Raw genomic sequence first — 26,439 nt, 5'->3', positions numbered from 1 at the left:
TTACATTATCCAGCTCAGCCATCTCCACTGATGAAAATAACCTGGTAAATGCCAGAGCTTTGCTTTGCTTTATGGCCTTGGGGTGAGCATATGTTTTATTTTGCACACTTTATTACTTGTTAAAGAGATACAGCCCTGAAAATAAGTCTGGATTCATATGCCAAACATTCTGTACTCCATAGACAGTCTGAATTGATTAAAGTCTCATTCACCAGTTTTTCTAAAGTGCAATAGTTCTGAACTTGGAAAAACAAAGAAACAGAACCTGCTAAGATCTACAACTTCCCTTATACTCCAGATCAAAGGAAACTGCAAAGCAGAAAATAAATATTTGGAAGTAAAATTCAAGACAAGTCAAAATAAACCACAATGAGATTAATGTTCTTGGGTGTTTTGTTTTTGTTTTGTTTTCTTTTACTATTTTAATCAAAACTGTAATTCCCGTGTGCAACTGAATACACTTATATGTTAAGGGTATATAGAGCTCCTATAGTTAAATGTGCTGAAAATATAAAAACAAAGGGTAGTTTCCTATCATGAAAATCTGCTCTTCCTGTTTCTAACATGACATATTGTACAACTGGGATAAAAATATTTACAAAACAGAAATGTAGCACTCCTGGTTCAAACAGAAGAGAGTCCCTGGCGAGTTAAGGAAGGGGTCCTTCCAGTAAACGTAGGGTTTCACTAAGGCCAAAATGAAGGTCCCAAATGGAATCCAGTAGCTACTTTCATGGATTTGTGAATAATGCAGAAGAAGGGAAAAGATCTGCTAATATGGAAAGGTTTTGCGTGCATCTTAAGCTTTTATCAACTTGGAATAGTGTAAACACTTTCCCGTGGGAAGCACAACTTGACAGGACTCCTAATTTTATAACCTGATCTGAGAGCTAAAAGCTCCCCCATAAAGATGATGCAAACGCCCTAATGCACAGCACATTAAGCCCTAATGAAACAGCAGAGTCGGCGTGGTTAATGCAGGCCTCCATTCAGAGAAGGTTTAAATATAAGCATAATAAAGCAGATTAAAAAGAAAGAGGCTGTAATTACTTTTTAAAGAACTCAATCTCTTGTCCTATTATTGGTCTACTTGCAAGCCTCAAAGGCTGAATACAGATAGTAAAAATTACATGAGGCTTACCAATCATGCCATATCCATTATTTTCAAATATGTAAGCAAAAAAAAAAAGAAAGAAAGAAAAGAAAAGAAAAGAAACCTGATAAAACACAGAGTGGGGGATGAAACATTGGGAAACTAGTGCCCTTATCCAGTCAAGTAGCTCAGTGCTAGCCAAGATCTTCTTTTACTTTTTTGTTATTTATTTATTTAATTATTGGCATTGTTTGGATTTTGCTGTTTTTAGTTTGTGTCAGGAAGGTCATCTTAATTTTTTTGTTTTTCTGTAAAAAGATGATCTCTTTTCTGTTTACAGGGCTATGCACACTACTGCGAAGTGTGTGGTGGAGGATCTCACGAATTTCTCAGACCAAGACAAGATGGTTGTGGGATATTCTATGGTGGTGTTGCAGGTGGTCTTCACCTATTCCTGGTACACTATCTACAGGGGCAATGTAAGAAAATCTTGTTGACATTATTTTTACAAATATAACCATAATTCCTTGGCCAGTTTGGAATATCATTCCCATGGACATGAACAGTGTCATACAAGATCTGTGCTACTGGATTTTCAAAGGTTCCTTCAGATAGCATACATTTTAGGTTTATAAAGTATGTATTAAAATCTAAGTTGCTGAATTAATTACTCCATCTTCCAAACCGGTTATCTTGTATTTGCAATCAAGTTGGTTCGATTTCTATAAAACCATTGTGTCAAACCAAACTATAGATCACAGCCACATAGTCCTCTGAGTTCTTTCCTCTGTTCCTTTCTCTTGGTCTAAAGTGTCATAAATCTATCATTAACTGCCAACTGCTCTGAACATTTCCTAAAATCCAATTTAATTGAAAAAGATTAATGAATTGTTCATCCATTTCTGTAATTGACTTAAACTGTGTAGTTCAGTAAATGATTCCTGAAATTGTTCATAATACTGGTGTCTAGGAAAATATTTTATCAGAACATATACAAGACATTAAGTCATAAAATGCATCATATGTATGTATGTATGGATAGATATACATATTTCTTATGGAACTCTGCATTAAAGAAATTCTGTAGTCAGGATTTTATCTCCGGCAGCTTTTAGTGAACACAGTTCAAGGTCCTAAGAAGGAGCTAGTTAAAGAGCATTTCTGCAGCACAGATATGTTAGAGCAAAAGGAGATTTCAGACATGGCTTTATTACTGAATATATGTAGGAGGAAAAGCTGTTTGGTTTGTGGTTCAGCATGGAAACTACCAAGTTACTTATCTTCAGACATGTTTTTGCACAAATATCAGGTATGTATGCGCTATATGTTCAAAGTCATTATTGATCTATAGTGCACTTGATATGCTCTTCACAAAATGAAGTTACAATGTTTTAGGTTTGGCCCCACACCCATTCATTTCTTTGAAATAACCATCCATGTTTCCCATGGATTGGTTTAATCTACTTGTAACAGCATTAGTTTTCTTCAACAGAAGAAGAAAATAAAATAATTCTAACAAGATCACCTTCCTGCCTGTGGCTTCCTATCACTTTTTTCTTTGCTGCATGCAGAGCAGGGATTTTAGTGCACAGCATGGTCTGTGATCAGCTGTTTTATTTCCAAACTCAGATAGCTCACACATCTGTTTCATTTCTAAAATCACTGCCCAGGAAAAGTGTTCCACCCAAACATAAACTTTACTATAAATAACTAAGAACCTAACAAATAACTATTTGGGGGAAATGGAAGTGTGTTTAAAAAATCTGAATTCTTCCAAACCCTAGGCCTTAGTAATCTTTTTAGAGCCTTCCTGACAGCCGGGATCAGCTTCCCTCAGAAGTCGTCCCCAGAGTGAACAAATTAAAACTGCCGGAAATCCAGGTATTAACATCATATTACTTGCTAATTATAAAACACCGTTTCGCACACTGACATTATGCACTTCCAACCCTTTTATCTAAAACACGTATTTGCTTTCCAAATCAGAGTTTGACAGCAGAGTATATCTGACATAAGACAGTGAAATGATCTTTAATAAGACAGGAGTTCAAAGCATGCAGCTTTCATGCATAATAACTATGTTGCCTTAATTTGCTACTCGACAGAAATAATTCTATTTGGAGAAATTCAATGAGAAAATGGAAATTTTAAAGATGAAACTGCCTTGTTAAGTTTTATCCATATCTTCTTTAAAATAATGATGGTCATTCTGATGTGGAAAGGGCTCAGAATTTTCTATCCTTATCTTTCTTACAGATATTGTAAAATATGTTACTGCCTATCCTTTGTAGTGCCTTTCTGTATTTTTCTTAATTTATATTAGGTCCGTAGAAAAGCATAGGAATGAGCTACTATGGCTAGGAAGCTGACAAAAATGAATGTTAAAGGACTTCCCTGGTAAAATAAGTGCTGAGTTCTATGGTACTTGTAAAAATTCATAAATAAGGTGAACATTTACCATCACCTGCTTTGTGATCTCCACAGCTCAGCAGACAGTTGTGTAGCTTGATCTGCTTAAGGGGCCCCCTGGCAGTAGGATCAGAATCCATCCCTAGTGCATGAGCTGGCTTTTTGGAGCCCACCACCTATGATGGGTCACCTCACACAGCCTTAAGGCAGAGGAAGGGGCTTGGACTTGCCTCTACTAAATGTACCTCCCCATGGGAGGCCTTACCTTCTTATGTGAGGGAATGAGGGGTGGGTTGGAAGTGGAAGGCTGGAGGGGTGGGAGGAGGGAAGAGGGAGATCTTTGATTGGTGTGTAAAATGAATGAAAAAAATTATTAATAAAAAAAAAGAACTTTAGAATGTAAAACAACCTAATACTCTTTGAGGGACTGGCTATGAGCTTCAACTGTGCTAAAATCACCAAGATTAAATTAATTAAAATTAATACTGAATTTCTTCATATTCATATCCATGTTTCTTTCAAATTAAAAATATTACACCTTAGGGTTTTTTCATATCTATGCTTTCAACTGAGGACAGAAAAACAGATGAAAACAGAGTATGTGTTTCAACAAAAGTGTAAACCTAAATCATTACCAAATGCCTTCATAAATTATTACCATTTTCCTTAAATGGAGAGAAGAATGCTTTATTGGTTTATTTCAAAGTCATTGTGAACTCTGTACTACTTACAGTCTCATTGGGGTTGTAATCAATGTAAAATGTTACTTCAAAATTCCATTTGCAGTTATTTTGATATATCAAGAATATATCTCCATTACTGTCAATAAGATCCAAACCTCATTAGACTAACTATAAAATCAAATCCTAGTCCAAGACACAAGAAAGACTGACCCAGGAGGAAGATTATAGGAGAAGCCTACTAGTCTGAAACTAGAACAAGGCAATGACTTATGATCATGTGCAGTCACAGATCTCTACCATTGTTGGAAGGCTGAAAATACCCAACTATCATGAAGTAGATCAAGAAATGTGAATTTTTGATAATTCCATAAAAAAACTTTTTCCAAATCTGCTAGAAATTTTGGATTTTTTCCCCACAATGAGAAGTTAAAATCAACCCTGAATACACATTTGAATGAAGCAGCAATGAAATAACACATCTTTTCTATTGGGTGTAAAAGTCTCTTGTCTGGGATCTCACTTTGAACATAAAACTGTGAATTCACCTTTCATCACTAATTACTTGATTCTCCCTCCTAGAAATGACAAGAGAAAAAAACGAACCTGTACATCATAGGTCCCATTTAGTAAAGCAGGCCGTGAAGGGTTGATGTCCTGCAACACACCAGAAAGCACAGATCGGTTGACCTTCTGGAAGTCTTTGGAATGGCTGAACTGCACCATGTTATGAAGGGCCAGGATTTTGCTGTCCAGCTCAGCATCCTGCCTGGTGCGATTATGCAGTCCTAAGTGATACTTTCGGAAGTGCTTAATCAGATCTGTGGGGTCATTGCCATAGTAACCGTATCCACAGATATTGCATTTAAAGTCCTGAAGCTCTGGAGACAGAGGTGCCGGGTCTGGGTTGTCATTCACCAGTAAGTCAGTTTTGGGTTTACTCAGTCTTACACCCCCATCTGAAGGCACTTGTGGGTTTTTTGAGGCCACGGAAACCGGGCTCAAACCTTGACAATTGGCTTGACCACTCTGCACTGGCCCTGTTTCCTCAGTAGCCTTTGGTGACATTTTATGTTCTTCCTTTGTCTCCAATGAATCCCCTGATGGGGTGCAGGCCATATCTTGAGGGTCATCTGCCTCTGCTCTTTGAGGAGACTTCAAGGGCTCGCAGACTCCCCCGGCAGCTGGAGATGAGAAAGCCAACATATTTCTGTCTGTTACCTCATCATGCGGGAAGGAGGCAAGGTTTCCTCCCTTACTCGGGCTTTCATAATTGAAGCCGGCCTTCTCACTCAGGCCTGAGATTTGCAAGTCCTTCTTACTGCTAGAAGATGGATCTTGGCCATGCACGCTGTGTTCCTCTTTCGTGTTCAGTTCTGCAGCATCGCTGTGATCTGTATTTTCTGACATTTGATCTGCAGAAAACTCTTTGTCCTTTGTAGACACCTTGCTCTCTGTAGCTCTTGGCTCCAGGGTCTGACCCTCGCCTTCACTAGCAATGTTTCTCAGAGGGGGGTTCTTTTTCCGGACCATATCTGTGAACACATAGGGAAAATGAAGGGACACGGTTATTTGAAGATTACACACAGGTAACCGAATCTAGGGTATTTTACTTAGTCATTTCAAACTCTTCAAGGTGCACAATAAAATAGTTCCTCTAAGGAGAAGGAAAAAAAAAGACAGCTTCAAAAATATGGAAAGAAAAAGAAAAGGAGAGGGACAGGCAAAAGCAAATAATATTTGATATTTGGACCTGTTTAACACAAAGACTAGCTAATCTATTCTTTTAAGACGTGATATGAATATTAAAAGACTCATTATTATCCATATTATTAACCATTCCCTCCCATCCTATTTTTGTCTAATTTCCTTATTTTCAATTATGGGCAATGATAAGCACACATATATTTATACATGCTATAGATTTTATATATATCAGATATGCTACATATATAGAACATATGTACAGGTTTAACTTTACAAAACACATACTGCATGCTTGCTTCCATGAAAAATATATGCACATATACATTAATTGCTATGATGGAATATTGCTACACTAATAAGAATATGGTTTCAAAGAAATAGATTCGTGTCAAAATGACACAAAAAGTCATGTTATGAACTGAGTGAAAACCGCCTACTTACTACCAGGAAAGAAGATAATGAACATTTCTGCTCAGCCCTACCAAGAATTTCTTTAAAACTTATGGGTACCATGCTGGGGGTTAGAAGTAGGTCTGAGAATGCATTCCAGCAGGAAAACGGGTGTCACGGGAACTCTGCAGCAGGATGCGGAAATAAGCTAAGCCCTTGGGTTCTCACCTAGAGAACAGTATGGAAGCTGGCAAAGGCCACTGTCTGTGACTGAAATGACAAGGTCTTAGCAGTTTATGGTGGCTTTCTTCCCACGCCAGCTCTACTGTGCCTTAGGACTTTTTGACATCAGTAGCTAAAGTCAAACTTAGAACTTAAGTGATAAATGCCTATACAGGGATGTAGTTATCAGATCTGTAATAATATTGAGAAATGAATAGTGTCCTGCTAATTAAAGACCGTATTAACAAAGGCTGGCTGAGCATGGGGCTCTAGGCCCTTCGTTCTCTCAGCTCTCAGCTGAAAACTCAAGCACTGCCTAAGCCATCCCTCAAAATGTCTCTCTAAAAATTCTACCTTCTACTGTCTAATAAAACAAGCTTTCTTTATGGTGAGCAGACTTTGCTGTGACGACCAGTTTAGTAGAGTGAGTTCTACCACAGCTATGGAAAAGGGCTGGAAAAACCCAATGTAATAGCATTGCTTAGCTGTTTTCCCCTGCAACTCTTCAGGATGCAGCAGGATCACACTGGCCCAAGAGGAATGGGTGGACCTTTGCTTCTGAACATCTCTAGTCACACAAAATGGTTGTAAAATGAATCACCAAGCATGATATTGGGCTAGATGTGTAAATAATCCTTGATAAGGTGATATTTCACTTCAGGAACTAATGTAGAAGACAGAACAACAGTATTTTAAAAACCGCAGTGCTCTCTTTAAGCACCAATAATATTATTCATCAAATGTCCATATAAGTTCCCTCATGGAATAACAAAAATATGATAAAAGAATGAAGAAACCAGAGAAAGTGTTAGTCAGGGGGCAACGTTAACCTTCAGGAAGAAGGGGGAATGTGTGACTCTCCTTGTCACTCCATGAAAACCTCAAGGAAAAGAAGCTGGGAGCCTTCTTTGTAACTCAGGACACAGGTTAACTATGTTTTTGTAATGTTTGCATTTCAATGTTGCTTTTGTTGACAACATTTTAGGACACCTATATCTGTCAATTGGATGGGGCTCTGATAAACTTGGGAGGGCATGTGAAAGATTACAAGGTAATTTTACTGTTAGCTATCCAAAAGGAAAATTTGAAGGAAAAAGATAAGAATCTAAGAAATCGGTCATTGTTTAAAGCATAAATGTAAACAAAACACATGCTGTTTTAAGTCAGGCAGAGTGGCATGTGTTTGTAGTGCTAGCAATTAGGAAAGCTGAAAGAAGAGCACTAGAACCCAGGAGTTTCTGGGTCGAACTGTAGAGCTCAGTCAGATACACATCTCAAAGTTGTGTATGTCTGTATGTCTGTGTGTGCGTGTGTGTGTGTGTGTGTGTGCGCGCGCGCGTGCGCGCGCGCAAATTTAAAAGCATTTGTTAAATATGGATACATTTATACGTGTTTGTACTTATGAACTTATATTTAAACTTGACCTAGAAGACAGGATGCTCTAGTTCATAATATAAGCTGTTCCTACATGTTCAAACACATAAAACGATATTGATTTGGGAAGCATCTCTTGCCTCATCTTCTAAAATTCTGAATTACTTCTCCATTGTACATCATCTCATCTGTATGGAACATAATACAGTCTTTCTTTGGCCAAGTGCTTAAAAACCATAACGGTTGTGTTTCAACCTTTCCTACTTAACATACCTACATTCTAACAATGACTAACTGAAATGATATAAATGAGGTTACCCAAAACTGTAGAAAACTCTGTATGAAAAGCAGAATGTCGGAAGAAATCATAATCTGATTCATTAAGGTTACCCATCTATCAAAATGAAAGGTGAATGGTTTATGCCCATATATTAATGTCAAAGTGATTAGAAAAATGGCAAGGGAACTAAGATAAAATACTTAAAAGTAAATTGATCTAAATACATTCATATTGGGGAAAAAAGTCATTTTTCAGAAGAAAGAAACCTTTTAGATCTCAACTGATTTATCATTATCATGAAGAAACGTGGTGGGTCAAAGGTTAAAAATGACTCCACCAGCATCATTAGCTCCTAAGGAAAAAAAAAACACAATTTAATTAAATTAATATCTTCACAAATTCTAGTTCCTTCTTCCACCCAGGAGCAGACCTTCAGAAAGAGTATGACTCACTTATGCCTTATGCTCAACAGAGACCTTAATAATATACATTGCAAAGAACGTTAAACTGCTAAAACTTCAAAGAAGAATCAGAGAGGTCATTTGGGTTTTATATTGTGCTGTGGGGGGTAGGGGCATGTTCCTTTGAGTTGCTGTTTTAAAAAATGTAGTTAATTTATTTGAGTATACTTTGAAGTAGTTATAGAAAAAATGTTACTGGAATTATATCATCATAATTTTTCAGAGTGACATATTATGTAAATATAAGCACATTTGCAATACTTCTGAGTGGAAGAAACTCCCCTCTCAAGTCATAAGTTAGATAGCACAAGACTATAGCCTCCCGCCAGTTATTATCTCTAAGACAAATAACAGATTGCACGATGCTTTACTGTGTGCCAAGAACTTTTCCAGTGAACATTTTCCTTGAAAAAAATAGATCACATACTTGCAAAACCATACCCAGCATTGACTTCATAAGGCATGTGGGTGGCTTTAGAGTGCTTTCTACACGTATTAATTCTATTAGTCAACTATCAGGAAGCTAATTGTCTTAGAAGATGTCACCAAAGGCATTTTGAGAGATGATCTGTACACCTGTAAAACAAATAACACAAAAAGATTCTCTTCCTAAATAATATACAGATGCTTGAACATATCATACCTAAAATACAGCCTCACACCAGCACCCTGGGCTGGTAAAAGCATCAGATAAAAGCCTAGGCAGACCTGGGGCAGAATCCTTTCCTTTCTGGATTTTAATAATGAAGCCAGAGAAGGAGCATGATATAAAATATTATGGGACAATTTTATTTTCCAACAGATTGAAATACTGGTAAGATTATTCAACCTCTGAAGCCCTCTTATCCCTAAGGACGGTCATATTTACCAATGCTGGGTAGACAAGGGATCTAAATTTGTCCAGACCAGCAATGGTGTTTCTAGAGGGACTCTGGAAGTCATTAAAATGCATAATCATATTAATTAATGTCAGACATCATTTAGGACAATTTGACTTTAAATTTTTCTCATTCTACTCCATAGCAATATCCCTTTTTTAAACTAAAAGAACAAGTAAATTCAAAATGCTAGTTAAAGCAGATCCACTCTGAAACAGATTTTTAGGTAACAAGGCTGGTAGGAGAAATGGACAGAGAAAATCAAAACTGTTCATTTACACATTCAACATAATTGAGAGATGAAGAAATACTACATAGTGGCAGAATGGTAAGCATTGTCTATATTTACACCATTTTCCACATACACAAACACAAATCCCCTTAATTAGACCATCTAAGCCAACTGCCAAGATTTCTAAACAGTATGCCCAGCCTCTCCAAATGGTTCTAAGATATAAGATATCCTTGTTGCAAAAATCCGGTTTAATCCTCAACTAATATTTCATTTTTAATTAGAACAATAAAATTTAAAAAAATTCTTAAAGTTCACAATTATTTAGAACAAAATATAATAATACAATGTATTATGGTATCACTTAGATTAGTGCAGTGGAAATACTTAACATTGGAGTTTAAGACATAATGCTCTTTATTTCGTTTATTAAAATTGTTAAATATACCAAAAAATCTCCTTCATAAGACTGAATCTTTTTCTCATGGTGGCTGCTTCACAGAAACAGGAAAATACATCTTCTGTTATCTAGACAATGTGAATTCAAAACTAATGACTTAGTTATATTTCATATATCTGCATACATGTCTAAATATACATATGCAAACATATCTACATGCTCATATATATAAATATAGTCATTCATACACTTATGAAATGTTCTTATTCCAACTATCCATGTTATCAATAATCAAATTACCTGACCAGAGAAACCAATGTTCAGAGAAATTTATAAAGAAACTAATTTCACACTCTGTGCAGTGAAAACTGGGATTTGTTTCCATTAAATGAGAAACTCTTTGCGATCAAAGGATGTAAAGTGTATGTTCTTTGTACTACCTTGACTTCAAACAAACAAAAGAATGAAAACGGGAGAAAGAAAGACTGAGAAGGAAGTCGCGTGTCCAGTTTTAGATGTGACTTGCAGGACCCATAGGATGATTATGGTAAACCCCTTCTGTTTTCTGAGCCTTCTACTTCTACAACGAAAGAATTTAATTGATTTTCAGTTTCCCCTGGCTTTGTGACTGTAATGTAGTGACCCTGATAATAACATTTTAATTTCACTTTTGAAATACCTTTGTCCAATTTTTTTAAAGATGATGAAATATAAAACCACAACTAATGGTGTCCTAAACCACCATATTCATAAATGTCCTTCACTCAGTGTTTGAATTCCTTCAAACATTAAGCATCAGCTGTGAACCAAACACAATAAGCATGATTTAATTACTCTTCATCATTAACTTCAAAGAGAAAAACTATGCTTAAAAAACAAATGAACAATTATAAGAGATCTCTTTGAATAGTGTTCTAAATGTCATTTTATGTATCTTTTTCTCATGGTGGCACTATGAGAAAGTGTGTGTGTGTGTGTGTGTGTGTGTGTGTGTGTGTGTGTGTGTGTGTGTAATCTCAAAACACTGGAAAAATTAGGGGAAGTATACTGTGTAATCTGACGTCAGCTTGGAATTTTATTGTGTATGAATTATACTATAAGTAGCACTACTGATTTTCATAATATTTAATACCAGATGACTTATTCTTTTTGTTTTTCAGATAATAAAACTTTCAAGTGCTTGAAATCAAAGTTAAACACAAAAAATAAGTCATCATGCTCTAATCTTTAATAAAAAGATATTTTATACCATACTTGATTATGCCACTAGCATAAAGTACAGTTATTAATTGCACATTTCTTGTAGCCTTTATAAAAAATAAAAGGAGCAAACAAAGAATAAAATGTTCCTTTTGATCAAAAGTCTCCCAAAAAATCTAAAGAATTAAGCAACTGATAGCAAAATAAAAGGGAGGTCAAGTCTTGGACCTATAGCAGACTGGATAGCTTCCATATGAACATGGAAAGTTTCTGCTTTAAGGAACATATGTGTCTGCTCATTGGATTGGAAGGAAAAAAAAAAACACTTGAATCCTGTCTACTCCATATATACAGATCAAAATCAGACTGCTTAAGTGAACTATAAAATGCAATAGACATTGTTACATTGTTTACCCAATTCACAAACTCAAACATTACTGAAGAAGTTTAAATGTTTTCTATTTTTTCAGATTCCAGGGCAAGACTTCAATGGTAGATTTTTTTTTTTTCTTAAGAGAAAAAAAAAACTTCTAATTTCACAAACTCTGTTAGATCTGGTCGTTTGTTATCTATTTCTTTTTAATTTGGGCTTTGAATCCTTAACATTCCTGAATCTTTGAAAGTGTTTTTGACATTTTAAATCCTTTTGAGATTCAAACGTCATCACTTTCAAGCATCTCCCATTAAATAAATCTCTTATTAATTCAGACCGAAATAATGCAAAATGATTATTTCTAATAACATATTTCCAAACATAAAGTCTATTAATAACCATATGGACACTAGAACTCATCCAAAGCCCTCTAAGATAAAATGTTCACCCTTTACACAACCTCTTTCAAGAAGTTTTAATGCTAAACGAAGCGTGTATATTAGCCTATTATTTCATCATACTATATTCTCTATATTTTAAATATTTCATTGCAAAGGCATTAGTCCAGGTTGAAGGAGATCATGAGTTAAGTTAGTAATAATGCCATACTTGTATAAAAGGAATCTTTGTATATGCATATTAAAGAAAATTAATATATTGACTATTTAATTTTTAGAAGAAAACTATAGTACAGTTATTCCTTTCTTCAAAGCTTTATACTAGAAGTTTGTTTGACTATAAAACATGTCTGAAAACACTAGAACTTGCATTATTTTCATGAACTGGAATAACTAAAGAACAAATACAGATCTCAGCGTGCAAAATCAGAAAGAAATTATTCTCATTTCATAACAAATAAGAGGGAAATTCATTAATACTATTGATTTTTTAAAATTTCACAATTTTAAGCAAATTCAAATGTTAACATTTGTTTATACATACACACATTTCCCCCCCTTTTCCCAAAGAAAATAAAAATGTCTATAGTGAAAACCATTGATTTATACCAACTAATCTGACTGACCCACAAATTACCCTTGCCCACTAATTTGCATGTGAGTAGGTTTAACTTTATCCTTTACTTCTTGGATGAATTTAAAATTCATCAACTGGTCCTAGGGAAAATGACCAATCATAGTGTCAAGCCAAGAACAGGTTATGGCAACATATAAATGAATCTACTTAACAAGATGGCTATAAAGTGAGTTGACAGTACATTGCATGAAAGCTAAATTTCCACTGATAACAAACATTGCCAAAATCTGGATTTGTGTGAGTATTTGACTTTCTTTCTATCATTTGCTTTAAAATATCTCTGTTTATTAAAGACAGTTTAATTTCTATATATTTCTGTTACTGTGTTTCCAGTCTGTCATTAAACAAGTAGAGGACATTCCAATCATTACTTCAATCCCCCAGTATAACTGGCTAGCAGCTGTGCCCTATAGGAACTCTGTACCAATGGATGCTAATCCACCTGGTAAAGTGATGCACCAGCACAGACTACACAGTGGGCAGCATGGTGACTCTAACGGATGCACATTATGGATACTCAGTTTTCAATCACTATGAAGCCAGGGCAAGGATTTTGATACTGTGCTTCATAATTGACTTGTTTTGTTTTAAAAGGGTACCAAGCTAAATACAAGATTTAAAGTCACACCAATTTATACTGCCAATACACTGCGTACATGAGTGTTGTTTATATAAGTAGATGAGAGACAGAAAACATTTCTTTCTCCAAGACTAAGGGAAGTAAGCTGTGTCTTCATGTGTATTAGTCCTTCCTCATGAAACTGAGAAGTAACTTAGGAACCACTGAGCTCATCCTTACCATACAACAGGAAGTAGTTTAAAAGGACTGCACCCATCTAAGGACAAATGGCCTAAAGAGAGAACCACAGAAGTGTCCAACAGTTAAAGGCACAACCATCGTGAAGATGTGATAATGAATCCATGCAACAGAAGGGAGATACTTAGTGTTTTCATTCCATGCTTGCTAAGATCTATCAGTATGAACATGAACGTTGACAAATATAAGCTAATATACAGTACTTATAGTAGAATTTCGGACAGTGAAACAAACCCATGCCAGTGACACACAACTTGTTTTGTTTTAGATACCATCCTGCTCAGTGACACTGCTTCATTTAATAAATCAATTCACGAGAATCCATAATTGAACTATAGAGACAGATGGCAAAAATTATAGGAGTCGGGGCCCCGTGGTAAGAAGTCTATAAGGTCTTGCCAGTGAAGGATTGTGTCTTTTCAAATTGCCTGCCCTCTTTCTGTTTCTTGTCTGGCACAAAGGTTGGCAGCTTTTCCTAATCATGTGCTAAGAAGCCAAGAGACCACAGACTAAAACTTCTGACATTATGAACAAAAATATTTTTTCCTCCTTTTAGTTTTCTTCAGGTATTTTGTTACACAGTAATGGGAAGTGCAAGATAGCATCATTTTACTTCTGATGAAACAAAAGAGGCCGAGCAGATTTTTCTCTTTAAAATACAATTATATTTCTAATGAAAATTAACATTTTAAATATCCTTATGTGTTCTGGGAGACATGGTTCAGGAGGTTAAGGGCACATACTGCTCTGGCAAAGGACCTGTGTGGTTCTCAGCATCCACATGGCATCACACAAGCACCAATAACTTCAGTTCCTGAATATTTGATAACCTCTTCTAGTCTTTGGTCCCCAAATATGCAAGCTAACACTCATCCATATAGAATAAAATAAATCAACCTTTCAAAAACATGTCTATTTATGAAGGCAACATAGGATAGTAAGGTGTACAGGGAACTACAGTTCCCTGTCTGCTAGAACAATAAAGTTCTATGCATAAATTCTAAAGGTATACACAGAATCTACACACAATTTGGGTACTAGGCTTAGAAATCTTCTGCTATGTGAGTCATCTTTGAAAAGTCATTATTTGAGAACATTCTGCCTGTGTTCACCCCATATTCAGTTAATCTCTGTCTGAGATTTTGAGATGGTGACTGTTTAAAAAAAGATGACATGGAATCCAAGAACTTCTCTTATGTCCTTCTCATGATACTGACTTCTAAAAAAGAAATGAAAGACAAGTCCTTGATCAAATTAAGCTGAGTGGAAACTGTATACTCTGAAGCACCCCCCACCCCCAGATATCCACAATGTATATTAGCAATTATAGCTCTAGGAAGTCTTAGGGATCAGAGAAGATAGAGTCTGTTCCATTTGGACTGAATTTCCCAACTCCATTTGTCCTTATGTCACAGGATATCACTTACTCCCCAAACACTAAAATTTCACTGATCATGGAGAAGATGTTACTTCAAGTCAGCATGGCTCAAGAAAAATTATAACCAAAGACGTCAGAGGGTGGAAAAGGCAACTTCTTTCACTTGGCAGGGAAACGATGATGTTTTCAATTTGTTTATGGTTTTGAAGAGGTTTGCTGCTGCTTTTTAATATAGTTGTCAGTAGCAAAGGAAGATTGAATGAAATATAATATATAACAACAGAATAGAATCAACATCTGGAAGGATGAGTAATAGCACAGGATTACAGACATTGAGTGGAAAAAAGCAGAAGATAAAATATCAATGTATAATTAGATCAAAGATCACAGATTTCCAAGTCATACATTCTTTATTACTCTTGACGTATAAGCCCAATGTTACCTCTGAATTTAATACCAATACTCATTAAATATAGGGGCTCCAATTTTTCTGCCAGTATAATTTTTAAAGCTATTCCACGACAGAAATCAGTTTAAAAATTTCTAAGAATCTAACTCAGGTTATCTGGTTTGTGGGGCAAGGGCTTCTACATACTGATCTATCTTATAAGTCACTCTCTCATTCTTTTACAAATAATTTAAATTTCATTCTATTAAAATTAACCAAATATGGCAAGATGTTTATCAAAATGTGGAATGTGAAAGGTATAAGATAAAGACTTAAGGTTGCATGAAAGTGTCTCAGGTCCCTAGATTTATATTCTGTGGTTCTTAAATACTTGAAAAAATATACTTAGTCTCCAGTCTCCTCCATGGTTATTTATCCTGCTTCTACAAACTCTATTCATTCTCTGTCTCAAGCTTAACTAGACTAATAGTAAAGGACAAACAGCAGTGCCTGGGATCACGGTTGGAAAACCAGCATCTAGTATAAACCCCAGTCTGTTTGCATGTTTTTACAGCATGGCTTAATATTAATCTGGCTGATGATTCTGATTGACAAAAATAACATAGATCATGTGTCCTCAAGGAGGCTGTCTAACTTATGCTTGTATAACCTGACAAATCTCATGGAATAATGAGCTTTGGTAATGTCTTATTGTTAGTATATCCTGTAAAGATTTAAACAAGAGAGAAGGAGATATGGGGAGAGGGAAAAGTAGAATGGATAGGAGAGGAAAAGAAGAAAGGAGAGAAAAGCAAGAGGTGAAAGGGGTGAGAAACAGGAGATAGATGATAGATAGATAGATAGATAGATAGATAGATAGATAGATAGATAGATAGATAGATAGATAGATAGATAGACAGATAGATAAGTGATAGATGAGCTCACACTAGGGTTCTACTAAGATGCTGAATTAATTGAAACAGGGAACAAAAGGTTTGAAATAGTTTTAAACAGAAAGCTCAAATAGGGGTTAAAATCATACTGAGAGCCAATTTTGAAAGAATGAGCATACATGTAGGTTGTTTAGGGCCCCCACAGTCCCTACTTTGTCCATTCACATATAAAAAAGAACAGCAATTTGTTGCATGTGGGTGGGAGAACAGAATTAGCTAGGGCAGAAATTAGCTCACTCATGAAGTATTTCACATAGGTAATTAACCTTCCATTTCAAGTCCAACGTAAACTTAAACTCTACACACACACACACACACACACACACACACACCTTTAGAAAAGATTTTCACCACCTGTATCCCAATTAGTCATTTCTTTTCTCCATCCATCTTCATGTGGACACCTGTCATAACAGAGTAAGGGGAAAAACACTTACATAATTCTAGATTCAGGTGTTTAACAATTTGTTTCTTCAAAAATCTAACTGAATGAAGGAAAAAACAAAATCCAGAACTAGACTCACTTTAGGCTTACAATCCTGCAAATCCATAGAAATTATTAAGGAAATGTGTAGTTGGTGTGAAAATGTGCCATGTTAATACTGCAATGAGCCAGTAACTAGAGCAAAGGTACATCATTTCACCTGATTTAATTTGGATTGGCTGTTTTGGGTAAAGTAATAGTTTAGAGACATTTTACAGGTGAAGCAATAAAGTTTAAGCCCTTACTTAGGCATAGGCTGAGCACTGGGCTCAACTGGTTGTTAGAGCATGAAACATGTATTATAGTACTAGCTTAAAGTTATATTTTTCATGAAGCCTCTGGCATTTTCATTTTTCTTGAACAACACTTCTAACATATTTGTAGACATAAAGGCCACGTCACTTTCAGACATTTACATGAGATGCATTCTACAAAGGCAACGATCATGTATACTTGTTTGCCTTCAACAGCACGTGCCATACTATAAAATGCTGATATGTTGATGTTTTAGGGCATTCTACTAGACTGTGAATTCCGTAGACCAGAAAACTTCATTATTAACATTACTGTTAATTAAAACGGCCAAAATATCACCATTCATATGTGCTATATATTAATCAGATTATTGATATATAATCACTTAACATCTATAAATATCTACATGCTACCCATGATCTTCCAGCTTCCTCCAGATGGATCACATCTAAGACACATTTCCACATTTGGCAATGTCACTCTGTGTCAGTGATCATTGCAAAGATAAGACAAGAGACATGACTTTTTTCTAAAGCTTGGTGATACCATTCGTATATGTCTTAAAATTTTCTGTGTATGATTTCTCTCTTCCAATGTCAAAGAAGCCTTAAATCTCTTGACATTGAATGGGTCCCAGTGAATGAATGGTAAACTAATTCCAGGACTGTCTTATCATCATAATACCGTCTAATCAAGATATACAGACTCAAAGCATTGTGTCTGTACTTATACTGGTAAGGACAACTATCATGGCCCAAGATCCATGTGCACAAGGGAGTAAATGCACAAGTCATGAGAAATAAGCATACATTAACTTCCTTTTAAAATTATGAGTCGCAGTCTGGGAACACTACTCCATGCTGATAAGGTGTTTGCCATGCAAGTGTAAAAAACGGAGTTAGGATCTGTAGCACTCACATAATAGCTGGCAGGCACAGCAGCCCAATTCTAATCCCAGCACTCAGGAGATGAGGACAAGGGATCTGTGAAACTCTTGAGGTAGAGTACCTGAATCAGTGAGCACCAGGTTCATTGGGAGGCACTTTCTTAGTAGTAAAGTATACAGAAATTGATGATACCTGACATCACGCTTTGCCCTTCATCTGCATGTGCACAGACCATGTATTTAAACACACATAGGCCCACAGAGATGCTAACAAGAATGCACAGAAAAGATATATCTTTATATATTTAGATAGATAGATAGATAGATAGATAGATAGATAGATAGATAGATAGGTAGGTAGATAGATAGGTAGATAGATAGATAGATAGATAGATAGATAGATAGATAGATAGATAGATAGATATCAACAAAAAGAGAGTTCAAAAATATAACCCTTGGGGTATAAAAAGAACACAGAAAAAAACATCAAACATTTAGATCAGACTCCTAGCAACTTAAACATCTGGAAGGACACAAAACCATGTTTAATTTCAAAGACACACAAACACATACCATATGCATGCACATACATCAGTACTCATAGAATGAGTCTTTGTACTGTCAAAGCTATAAACAACCAAAATATACATGAATAATATACGAACACACAGTGAAGTATGTAGTTCTATTATACAATATTATAGTGAAAAATGAATGAAGAAACCACATACAATATGTTACCTACGAAATGCTCAGCACCAGTGAAAGCATGTAATGCTCATAAATGCTGCAAATTATTGTTTTTAGGCTTCAAAACCAAGCAAGGACAAATTACACTGTTATCAACCAGGAGAAGAACTGATTTTTAGAGGAAGAAATCAGGGTGAAGATGGAACATGAGAGCTTAAATTACAAAATATGTGTTTTTTGGTAAGAGAGACAGTTTCACAGGTGGATGCATTTTGTAATCATTCTTAGGATTCTTGTGATTTATGGCTACACAATTAGAGCCCATGTGATTTTTTTTTTCCACCAGTAAAATGTGGAGAAGAAAGCATGGCCAGATAGGTTAAGATGAAATATTTCAGTGGCTATATTCTGATACTTCACCTACAAGGCCCTCACTAAGTAGAGTTAGCCATTGATGCCTCAAACCCACATTCAGACAAGGAGCTTTTGTGTACAGAAGCAGGCAACAGGTTGAAAAAAGGGACAAACTAGGAAATTTAGAGAAAAAAAGGCGGATTCTAGACTACAGCAATTTAAGAAATATAGGGTTTGAAACAAGAGAGAAGAACTAAAAATAAGAGGAGAAAACAGCAGAGGCACGACAGATGAAAAGATAATCTGGGACAATGAATCAGGGAAAAAAAAGAAAACCTTTAATCTAGGACTGTTAAATGAGGGTGCTGGGAGGAGCCAAGGATATACACATCTGCAGTTATTATATATACAAATCATCATAGTGAAAAAAGTCCAATTATAAAAATAAACGATTTTGTATACAACTGTATCACAGAGACAAGCTAAATTAAAGTGGACGCCAACCATTTACTATATATGTACTACTTCCTAATTATGTATTTATTTTCACACAGAATTTTCCCACTTACCCCTCAGCAAAGCCCTACAAGTTATCTATTAAACCCACTTTACAAGTGAGAAAACTGGACTGGAAAGAAGGTCGCAGCCACTTGCTTGTCTTAACAGACTAGACCCTTCTATGACAGTCAATTCTACAGTCAAGGATTTTCTTCAGAGATTTCACCATCTAAATTCTTTAATCCTTTGTAAGACTGAACAAAGACTTTTGTTCACATGAAATGTATCAGATTCTAACCCCACCTAAAGCACTTTCCATAAGTCTGTCTAAAACAGGAAATCAAGGCATTCCATCTTACAATGGAATACTGATGACTGACTACTCATTTTGCATGAAAAAAGTTAATAGGTAAAATTCTATTAGTTTCAAGCTTCTACTTGGTTAATATTTTCTTCAGACTTTGGCTTCTATTTTCAATTAAATGCTTTCTAAAGTCCAGTAGTAACAGACCAAAAAAATGAGAACAAAACATAATAGGCAAACCTCAAACTATTCTTTAAACTACTTCATTTGCATATACAATGCAATCACACTTTATCACAAAATATGTGTTCCAAATTCTAAAATATAATTTAGCACTCATGAGGTTCTTTGTGGAAAAAGAAATAATCAAAGACTAGAGTCAGCTAAATGATCATCTGAACATCTCATCCATATGGACTAGATGAGCCGAAAGACTAGCTGGGCCAAGGAGGTAACCCCCATAGCCTAGTGCATGCATGGAAGGAAGACATCAAACATTAGAGAGTGCTCACAAGCTGAAACCAGCACTATCCAGGAGTGTCTTCTAATGTCCAGAAACAGTACTGGAAAGAATAGTGTTTTAATCTTTGCTTCAGTAACTTCAAAACTGAAATAGCTAACCATATCAAAATGTCCAAAATTATGTACATTTGTGAGAAAATGCAAATGATTAATCTGTGTATTATCTGGATTTTTTTTCTAGAAACCAAGTCAAAAGTATCTCTTGGCATAGAACCCACTGAGTATTCGCTTGTATGTCTTTTGTAAATATTACAAAGCTGACCAGCTGCTTTGATAACTGAGGCTCACCATCACCACCAAATTAACATCACATGTGTTTAGTTATCACAACTTTTTAAGGGCCAACCATGCATCAGGTGTTGAGCGAAACATGCAAAGAATGGACATGAAAATTCTCCCACTGAGCCTATAGGCTGGGGGTGGGGAGGAAACCAAGAAACAGGGTACCAGATCTACATGTGATCTAACCAGAAGGGGTTTCTAGGACAAAAGTGCAGAAACAGGTCAAGTAAAAAGACAGGACTGGGGAATTCGAGGCCCACACTGACAAGGAGCAATGTGCTTCTTAAGAGAACTGAGAAGGTCTGTGGTATTAACAGTGGCTGTGAATTTAGGTTAAATTTTTATGAAACAAAGAGTGAAACAATTTCTGTAGAAAAAAAACTTATTTCCCTGAAAAGCATTATTAGCAACTAATTTATCATGTACATTCACCAAATATTATATGTACATTCCATGCACAGTATTTTCTCACTTGGTTATACATACAATGTCTATATAATTATCATGGAAAACATTTGAAATGAAATAATAACTTATAAATACTTGTGGTTATATTTGACTGCCTTAAATTGATCTCTTTCTAAAAGTTTAATATTCTTGACCTGAAGGACAAAATAATACATTTAATTTCCAATAAACCTTTTTTTCCATGACATAAGTGAAGAGGTTCAAAAATAAAAGAAGGAGGAAGAGGAGGGGAGAGAGGGAAGGGAGAAGTGGGGGCAGGAGGGTTGGAAAGAGCAGCATCAGATGTCTTATCTACAGTCTATTCATGAGCAAAGATGCTTTACACTTCAGATTTCCCAGAGAGTTCATTCACCCATAAACTATGCATTTATGACTTCCATACTACACTTAACTTCTAAGATGAAAGTTGGCCTTTCTAGAAGAGCTGGCTAGCTTTATCAGAGAAACAAGGCTCACAGTAAATACAGAAGCTACAAGGCAGCACAACACAGCACAGGAGCAAAATGAACAACACAAACATGAAATCTCTTGGGAGGCAAATAGTGAGCACTAACTGTTTGCTGTGTTTGTTATCGGGTCTATTCCTCCAATCATAACAAATAACTCCATATGGGGGATATCACTAGAGGCACTTATGAGTGAAGAATGTCTTCATGTAGAATTATACAGTAGGGGACAGAGAGTGCATGCAGAGATACAGAAGTGAAACACGGGGTTACTACCTACTATAAACAGATACGGAAGAACAGTGAAGAGTCAGGATGTAAAACAAAGGATTGCCTGGAATCCTGTGGTTCCAAAGGCAGCTAAGGTAGAAGTTTACATTTCAGTGATGCTGGGCCACCCTAGAAACACAGACCCACTTAAAGTTTCTAAAAGGAAGAGAGTAGAAAAAAAATAAAGTAAACTGGCGTGGCATAAATACCAAGGAAGAGAACGGGAAAATGTGAAGCAATGTTCTGCATTTCAAAAGGAATTCAATTCTAATCAGAAATAAAATCAGAGTAGAAAAACTTAGGTGAGGTGTTACAGGATCAGAAGAAAAGATCACATTGCTGATACATGCTTGGGAGTGATTAATGGTGTTCAATCATTGGGATATTTGCATGCAGTCAAAATCTGTAGTTAAATTAGAAATGTGACTGCTACTTTTTTGTTTCATTATTGTTCATCCTACCTGAATGATGTGCTACCATTCAAATTCTATTCTTGGGTCAGACAAACAGTCAATGAAAAGCAGTATGATAAACATTTGTTAGCTGAATGTATAGAAGTTACTGGAATTGGCGAACTTATTGAAACCAGGGCAATAGGATGAATCAGGGGCATAATTTACCCTATCTACTTGTCTCTTTTGATCTATAGTCAATGAAAAGTTGTGTGATAAACATTTGTTAGCTGAACTTCTCAAAATTCCTGAAATTGTTGAAACCACACAATTGGATGAATCAAGTATGTAACTTACTTGACTCTTCTGTAGAACGCTAAGGGAACATTCTAGCCCTATCTAAGCAGAGTCCTTTTAGGCTCATATGCTCTTACACTGCATTTTGTAGTTTCCCAAAGTAAACTGAAAGATAAATCTAGACCTTCCAAAACGAGTCCACATCTCATTAGTCCCCTTCGGAGCTCATTAGAACATTGTCAAAATCTAAGCAATTATTCTTCTAACATGTTCTGGTCCGTGAAACTCAGCACTTTCCATACTGGCCTGAGGCCTCGTTAATTCCAGTAAGATCTATACAGATGCAACCATGACAGACTTCACAAAAAGGAACCAAAGGTTCACTTAAAACCAATAGTTTACTTCATACCAACACATAAATCTCCCATTGCTAGGACAGGCGAACTGTAGCATTCTCAAGTAAGAAGCTGTGAGCAGAGGTTAGTCCTCTGTCTCAAATTAATACTTCTAAGAACCTTCAGTGGAAAGTCCAAAGGCATGGGCAAAGTGAGCAAAACCCTCTGGCTTGTGAATATCTTGTGATACTTTGAATATAATTAAGGCACCTTCACACACAAGACAACACGGCCTTTCAAACAAAACATTTGACATTGTTCTCAAGTTTGAGGTCATAGATCTTTCAAAAAATAATAGTAATAATAATAATCCTGGAATAATGGGTTCTCCTTCAGGTTAGGTAGGTTAAAGAAAGAAACACACATACAAGATTCTCATGGACACAAAGACATGTACACATATTAAGCAAAAGCAATGTTTTCCTTTTTTGATCAATATTTTCTCTTATTTCTTATATTAATTTTTGTACTTACAGGTGTTTAAACACATAGGTGTGCACACAGGTGCCATGGAGGATGTGGAGGTCAGAGGATAATCTGTGGGACAGGTCCTCAGCATCTACCTTATTTGAGGCAGGATCCCTGTTCAAGACTGTGCTCACCGGGTTAGCTGGCCCATGAGCTTCTGAGAATTCCCTTGTCTCCACTTCCTGGATTTTGTAGGAGTGCTGGGAATACAGACATGAGTACTACCACATCCAGCATTCCAGGTGCTCTAGCAATTCCAATCCAGGTCCTGACAGTTACCCATGTATAAGTTTGTCCACGGCGCCCCTTATCCAGCCCTTTTCTGTTTTTTTTCTTTATCTGTGGTGTCCTATCTCCTATACTAACATGTATAATTTGCCTGGTAAACAGAGTTACCTTTAAAGGAATAATGGCAGAAGAAGGCAACAGGCTACCAATGTGCATTAAGCAATACTTGGTCAGTTATGGTGCTCTGATGTCTAATACAGCATTCCTCAGGAGGATAAGGTTCTGACTGCGGGCACACACTGAGCACCCTGTGGATGAAGCCGAGAATGTTGAATCAGCAGTACTTTGCTTTAAATCAATGTTTCCCCTGAAGAGTTTGTACACTGACCCTATGGTCCAGATCACACAAGAGCAGTGGAGAGACCCTTGCTCGTGCCAATCTTTAGCTTCTTAAGCTCACCAATCCTCTGTAGCGACATCTGCCATACGCTGGACGTGCAGTATCACACTGGAAGTTAGCGTGTAATGATCAGTACCAGAATTTTTAAATTCGCCATTGTTTCCAGGGAATCTCTTATGCAATGCAAAGACTGGTAAATAATTTATCAATTTCATTGCTTTTAAAGAAAAAAATATGGTTTCTAAAAAGCATTCTGTAGAATTTTTATGATGGATTATTAATGTTATATATCTCATACTATCTGAATCAATTGAATAGACAAGCACATAGCTAAATATTTAAATAATAGTCTCCTAATTCAAAAATGGTTAAGTTTTTATATGATGAGAAATGTTTGGGTTTTTTTTTTCCTCCCAAAACTACTAAAGGAGCTAAGATCCCTTCCTTACTCCAGAATGCCTCCCAAGGCAAGGGGAAAGCATACAGTTTGCAGCAGTCAGAAGACACTCAGGTCTCCAATTCAAAATTAAATCTTCACAACAGATAACAGCAGTACAGAGCTGCAGATCCAATACTCCAGGGACTAGGGCAGACGGACTGACACAAATTTAAAGCCAGCCTGGGCTACAGCATGGATTTTAGGCTAGTCCGGGATGCTTAAGTAAGACCATGTCTCAAAAAGTCAAAAACAAACAAACAAAAAATCTTGAGCAGGGCCTGATGGCACAGCCCTGAAATCCCAACCTCATGAGTCTGAAGTTAAAAATCCAAGGCCAGCCTGTGCTGCTTAGTAAAACTTTGTCTCAAAAAGAAGAAAATTCTATAGAAAAAAAAAATGGGTGAGGGGTATAGCTTAGTGGTTTGATCATTTGCTCAGTGTGTATGACTCTGGGTTCAGTCTCCAGTGCTACAAATAATACTAGCCATAAATTAAATTAAATCCTCCAATTTTTCTAGATGTCATGGGGGTGAGGAAATTAGAGTGCTCATATGAACCCAGGGCCTCTGGGAAAGGAGTCGCTAATATCTAGCAAACTACCCTGACTCTCTCTGTTTACATAGGACCAGAAACAACTATAGCTCGGTAAATGCTAATAAATACACCCACTGATGCTGAAAAATGAAGACCATATTTGAATTGGGGTCGGTTCTCGGTGAGAAGAAAGACCGGGAACTACTAAAAATGGTGTCCCGGTATCTGCTATTTGATCCACACACAGTTCTGACAGCAGCACCTGCCAGGAAACATTCAGAACTAGAACTCTTTCATGGCTACCATTTGTGCTACCATTTCTTCTACAGGAGATAAACCTTGAAGGTTTGAGTCTGGCCATGAGAATTATGAATTTACCCAAGCATGTGGGCTCACACAAGCATCCTGGAGCAATTGCACTGTTTATAGAAACTCAGGATGACAGACTGAATCTGGGTTGGGAGATGCAGTAGTACAGCACAGTCTGCATTCGTTCCTAGCAAGTTTTCTGTTTTGCAATATAACTTCAAATATTTCTGAGGAAATATGGTAAAGTGATTATCCTTCTGGAGCTGGATCCACTGACACTGTCGCATTAACTCACAGCTTGTTAAATACTCTGCCATCTTTCTATAACATTCTTTATTATGAGACTAGAATCAGCATATGGGAATTGCTCTTTTCCTGCTACACTGAAGTCATTACTAGCTACTCATCTGTGACATGTACTCGTTCTTGTAACCAGGAATTTTAGCTTCACAAAATTTAGAAACTGCCACATTGTTTCTTGGCATCCTTTCAAATGTGATATTATTTAAATTTTGGAAAACTCTATCTTAGCGAACACATTAGAGGGTGCCAGGTTAAAGGATGCCCAAAAGGAACAGCAAGATTGCTGTGGGAGCCAACCACGGACCTTTCTTCTAATCTACAGGGTCACATGCCTTTCATTAGAGGCACATGGAATTACACTGAGCTCAACAAATACATTTCAAAACAGTTTATCAAATTACCAGCATATAGAAATGAATTCCAGTTACCAAGATAAGTATTGGGAAACAACTGTGATGTGGAGATGAAAAGCTTCTGGTACTTCCTCCAGTTCCCAAAGTCTACATGAGTAGGTTTTGTGTTTGAGGCACAGATAGGGACAAACACAAGGCACCATTTAATAAACATAAATATAAATAAAATATATGTAGGAATATTCTGGCTCATCCATTCCTGAGTAAAAAGTACATAGGAGATAGTGTCTAAATAGCGGTTTTCAGACCCTTTGAGTGTCTCCTTTTGGAAACACTTGGTTTCTAGCAATTCATCCATAAAATATACATAGCTGAAAGAGAAGTCCTAGTCATGCCATCAAGACCTTCTCCAAGCCCCTACCTAAGGGACATGTACATTTTACGATCCACGCACAGGTCTAAAAGCAACATCTGCCAGCAAATACTCAGAATTAGCACTCTGGCTAGGAATGTCTTACTACCAGATTAGACAACAGTCCCAATCAATGGTTTGCTGCAGCTTCTTCCCGAAAATCTCAGTGGACATCAGTGG

General features: G+C 36.4%; 1 protein-coding gene across 16 annotated transcripts in view; it reads right to left on the bottom strand.

Annotated features, from left to right (window-relative positions):
- Window positions 1-26,439, bottom strand: part of Trps1 (transcriptional repressor GATA binding 1) — a 249,568-nt gene that overhangs the window by 199,399 nt on the left and 23,730 nt on the right. For 9 of the 16 annotated variants that reach the window (XM_042265056.2, XM_042265053.2, XM_016000937.3 and 6 more), the window contains one exon: window positions 4,789-5,717. In XM_042265056.2, the coding sequence (XP_042120990.1) occupies window positions 4,789-5,715 (927 nt within the window). In that variant the 5' untranslated portion in view covers window positions 5,716-5,717. Of the gene's footprint in view, window positions 1-4,788; window positions 5,718-9,043; window positions 9,193-16,602; window positions 16,675-26,439 lie in introns of all 16 variants that reach the window. The other 7 variants (XM_076555789.1, XM_076555781.1, XM_076555784.1 and 4 more) reach the window with 2 other exon arrangements.

The sequence above is a fragment of the Peromyscus maniculatus genome, chromosome 20 (genome assembly GCF_049852395.1).
Source record: "Peromyscus maniculatus bairdii isolate BWxNUB_F1_BW_parent chromosome 20, HU_Pman_BW_mat_3.1, whole genome shotgun sequence".
In the NCBI taxonomy this organism is placed as follows: Eukaryota; Metazoa; Chordata; class Mammalia; order Rodentia; family Cricetidae; genus Peromyscus; species Peromyscus maniculatus.
Note: the sequence above shows the minus strand (reverse complement) of the source record. Positions and strands in the feature narration are given on the sequence as shown.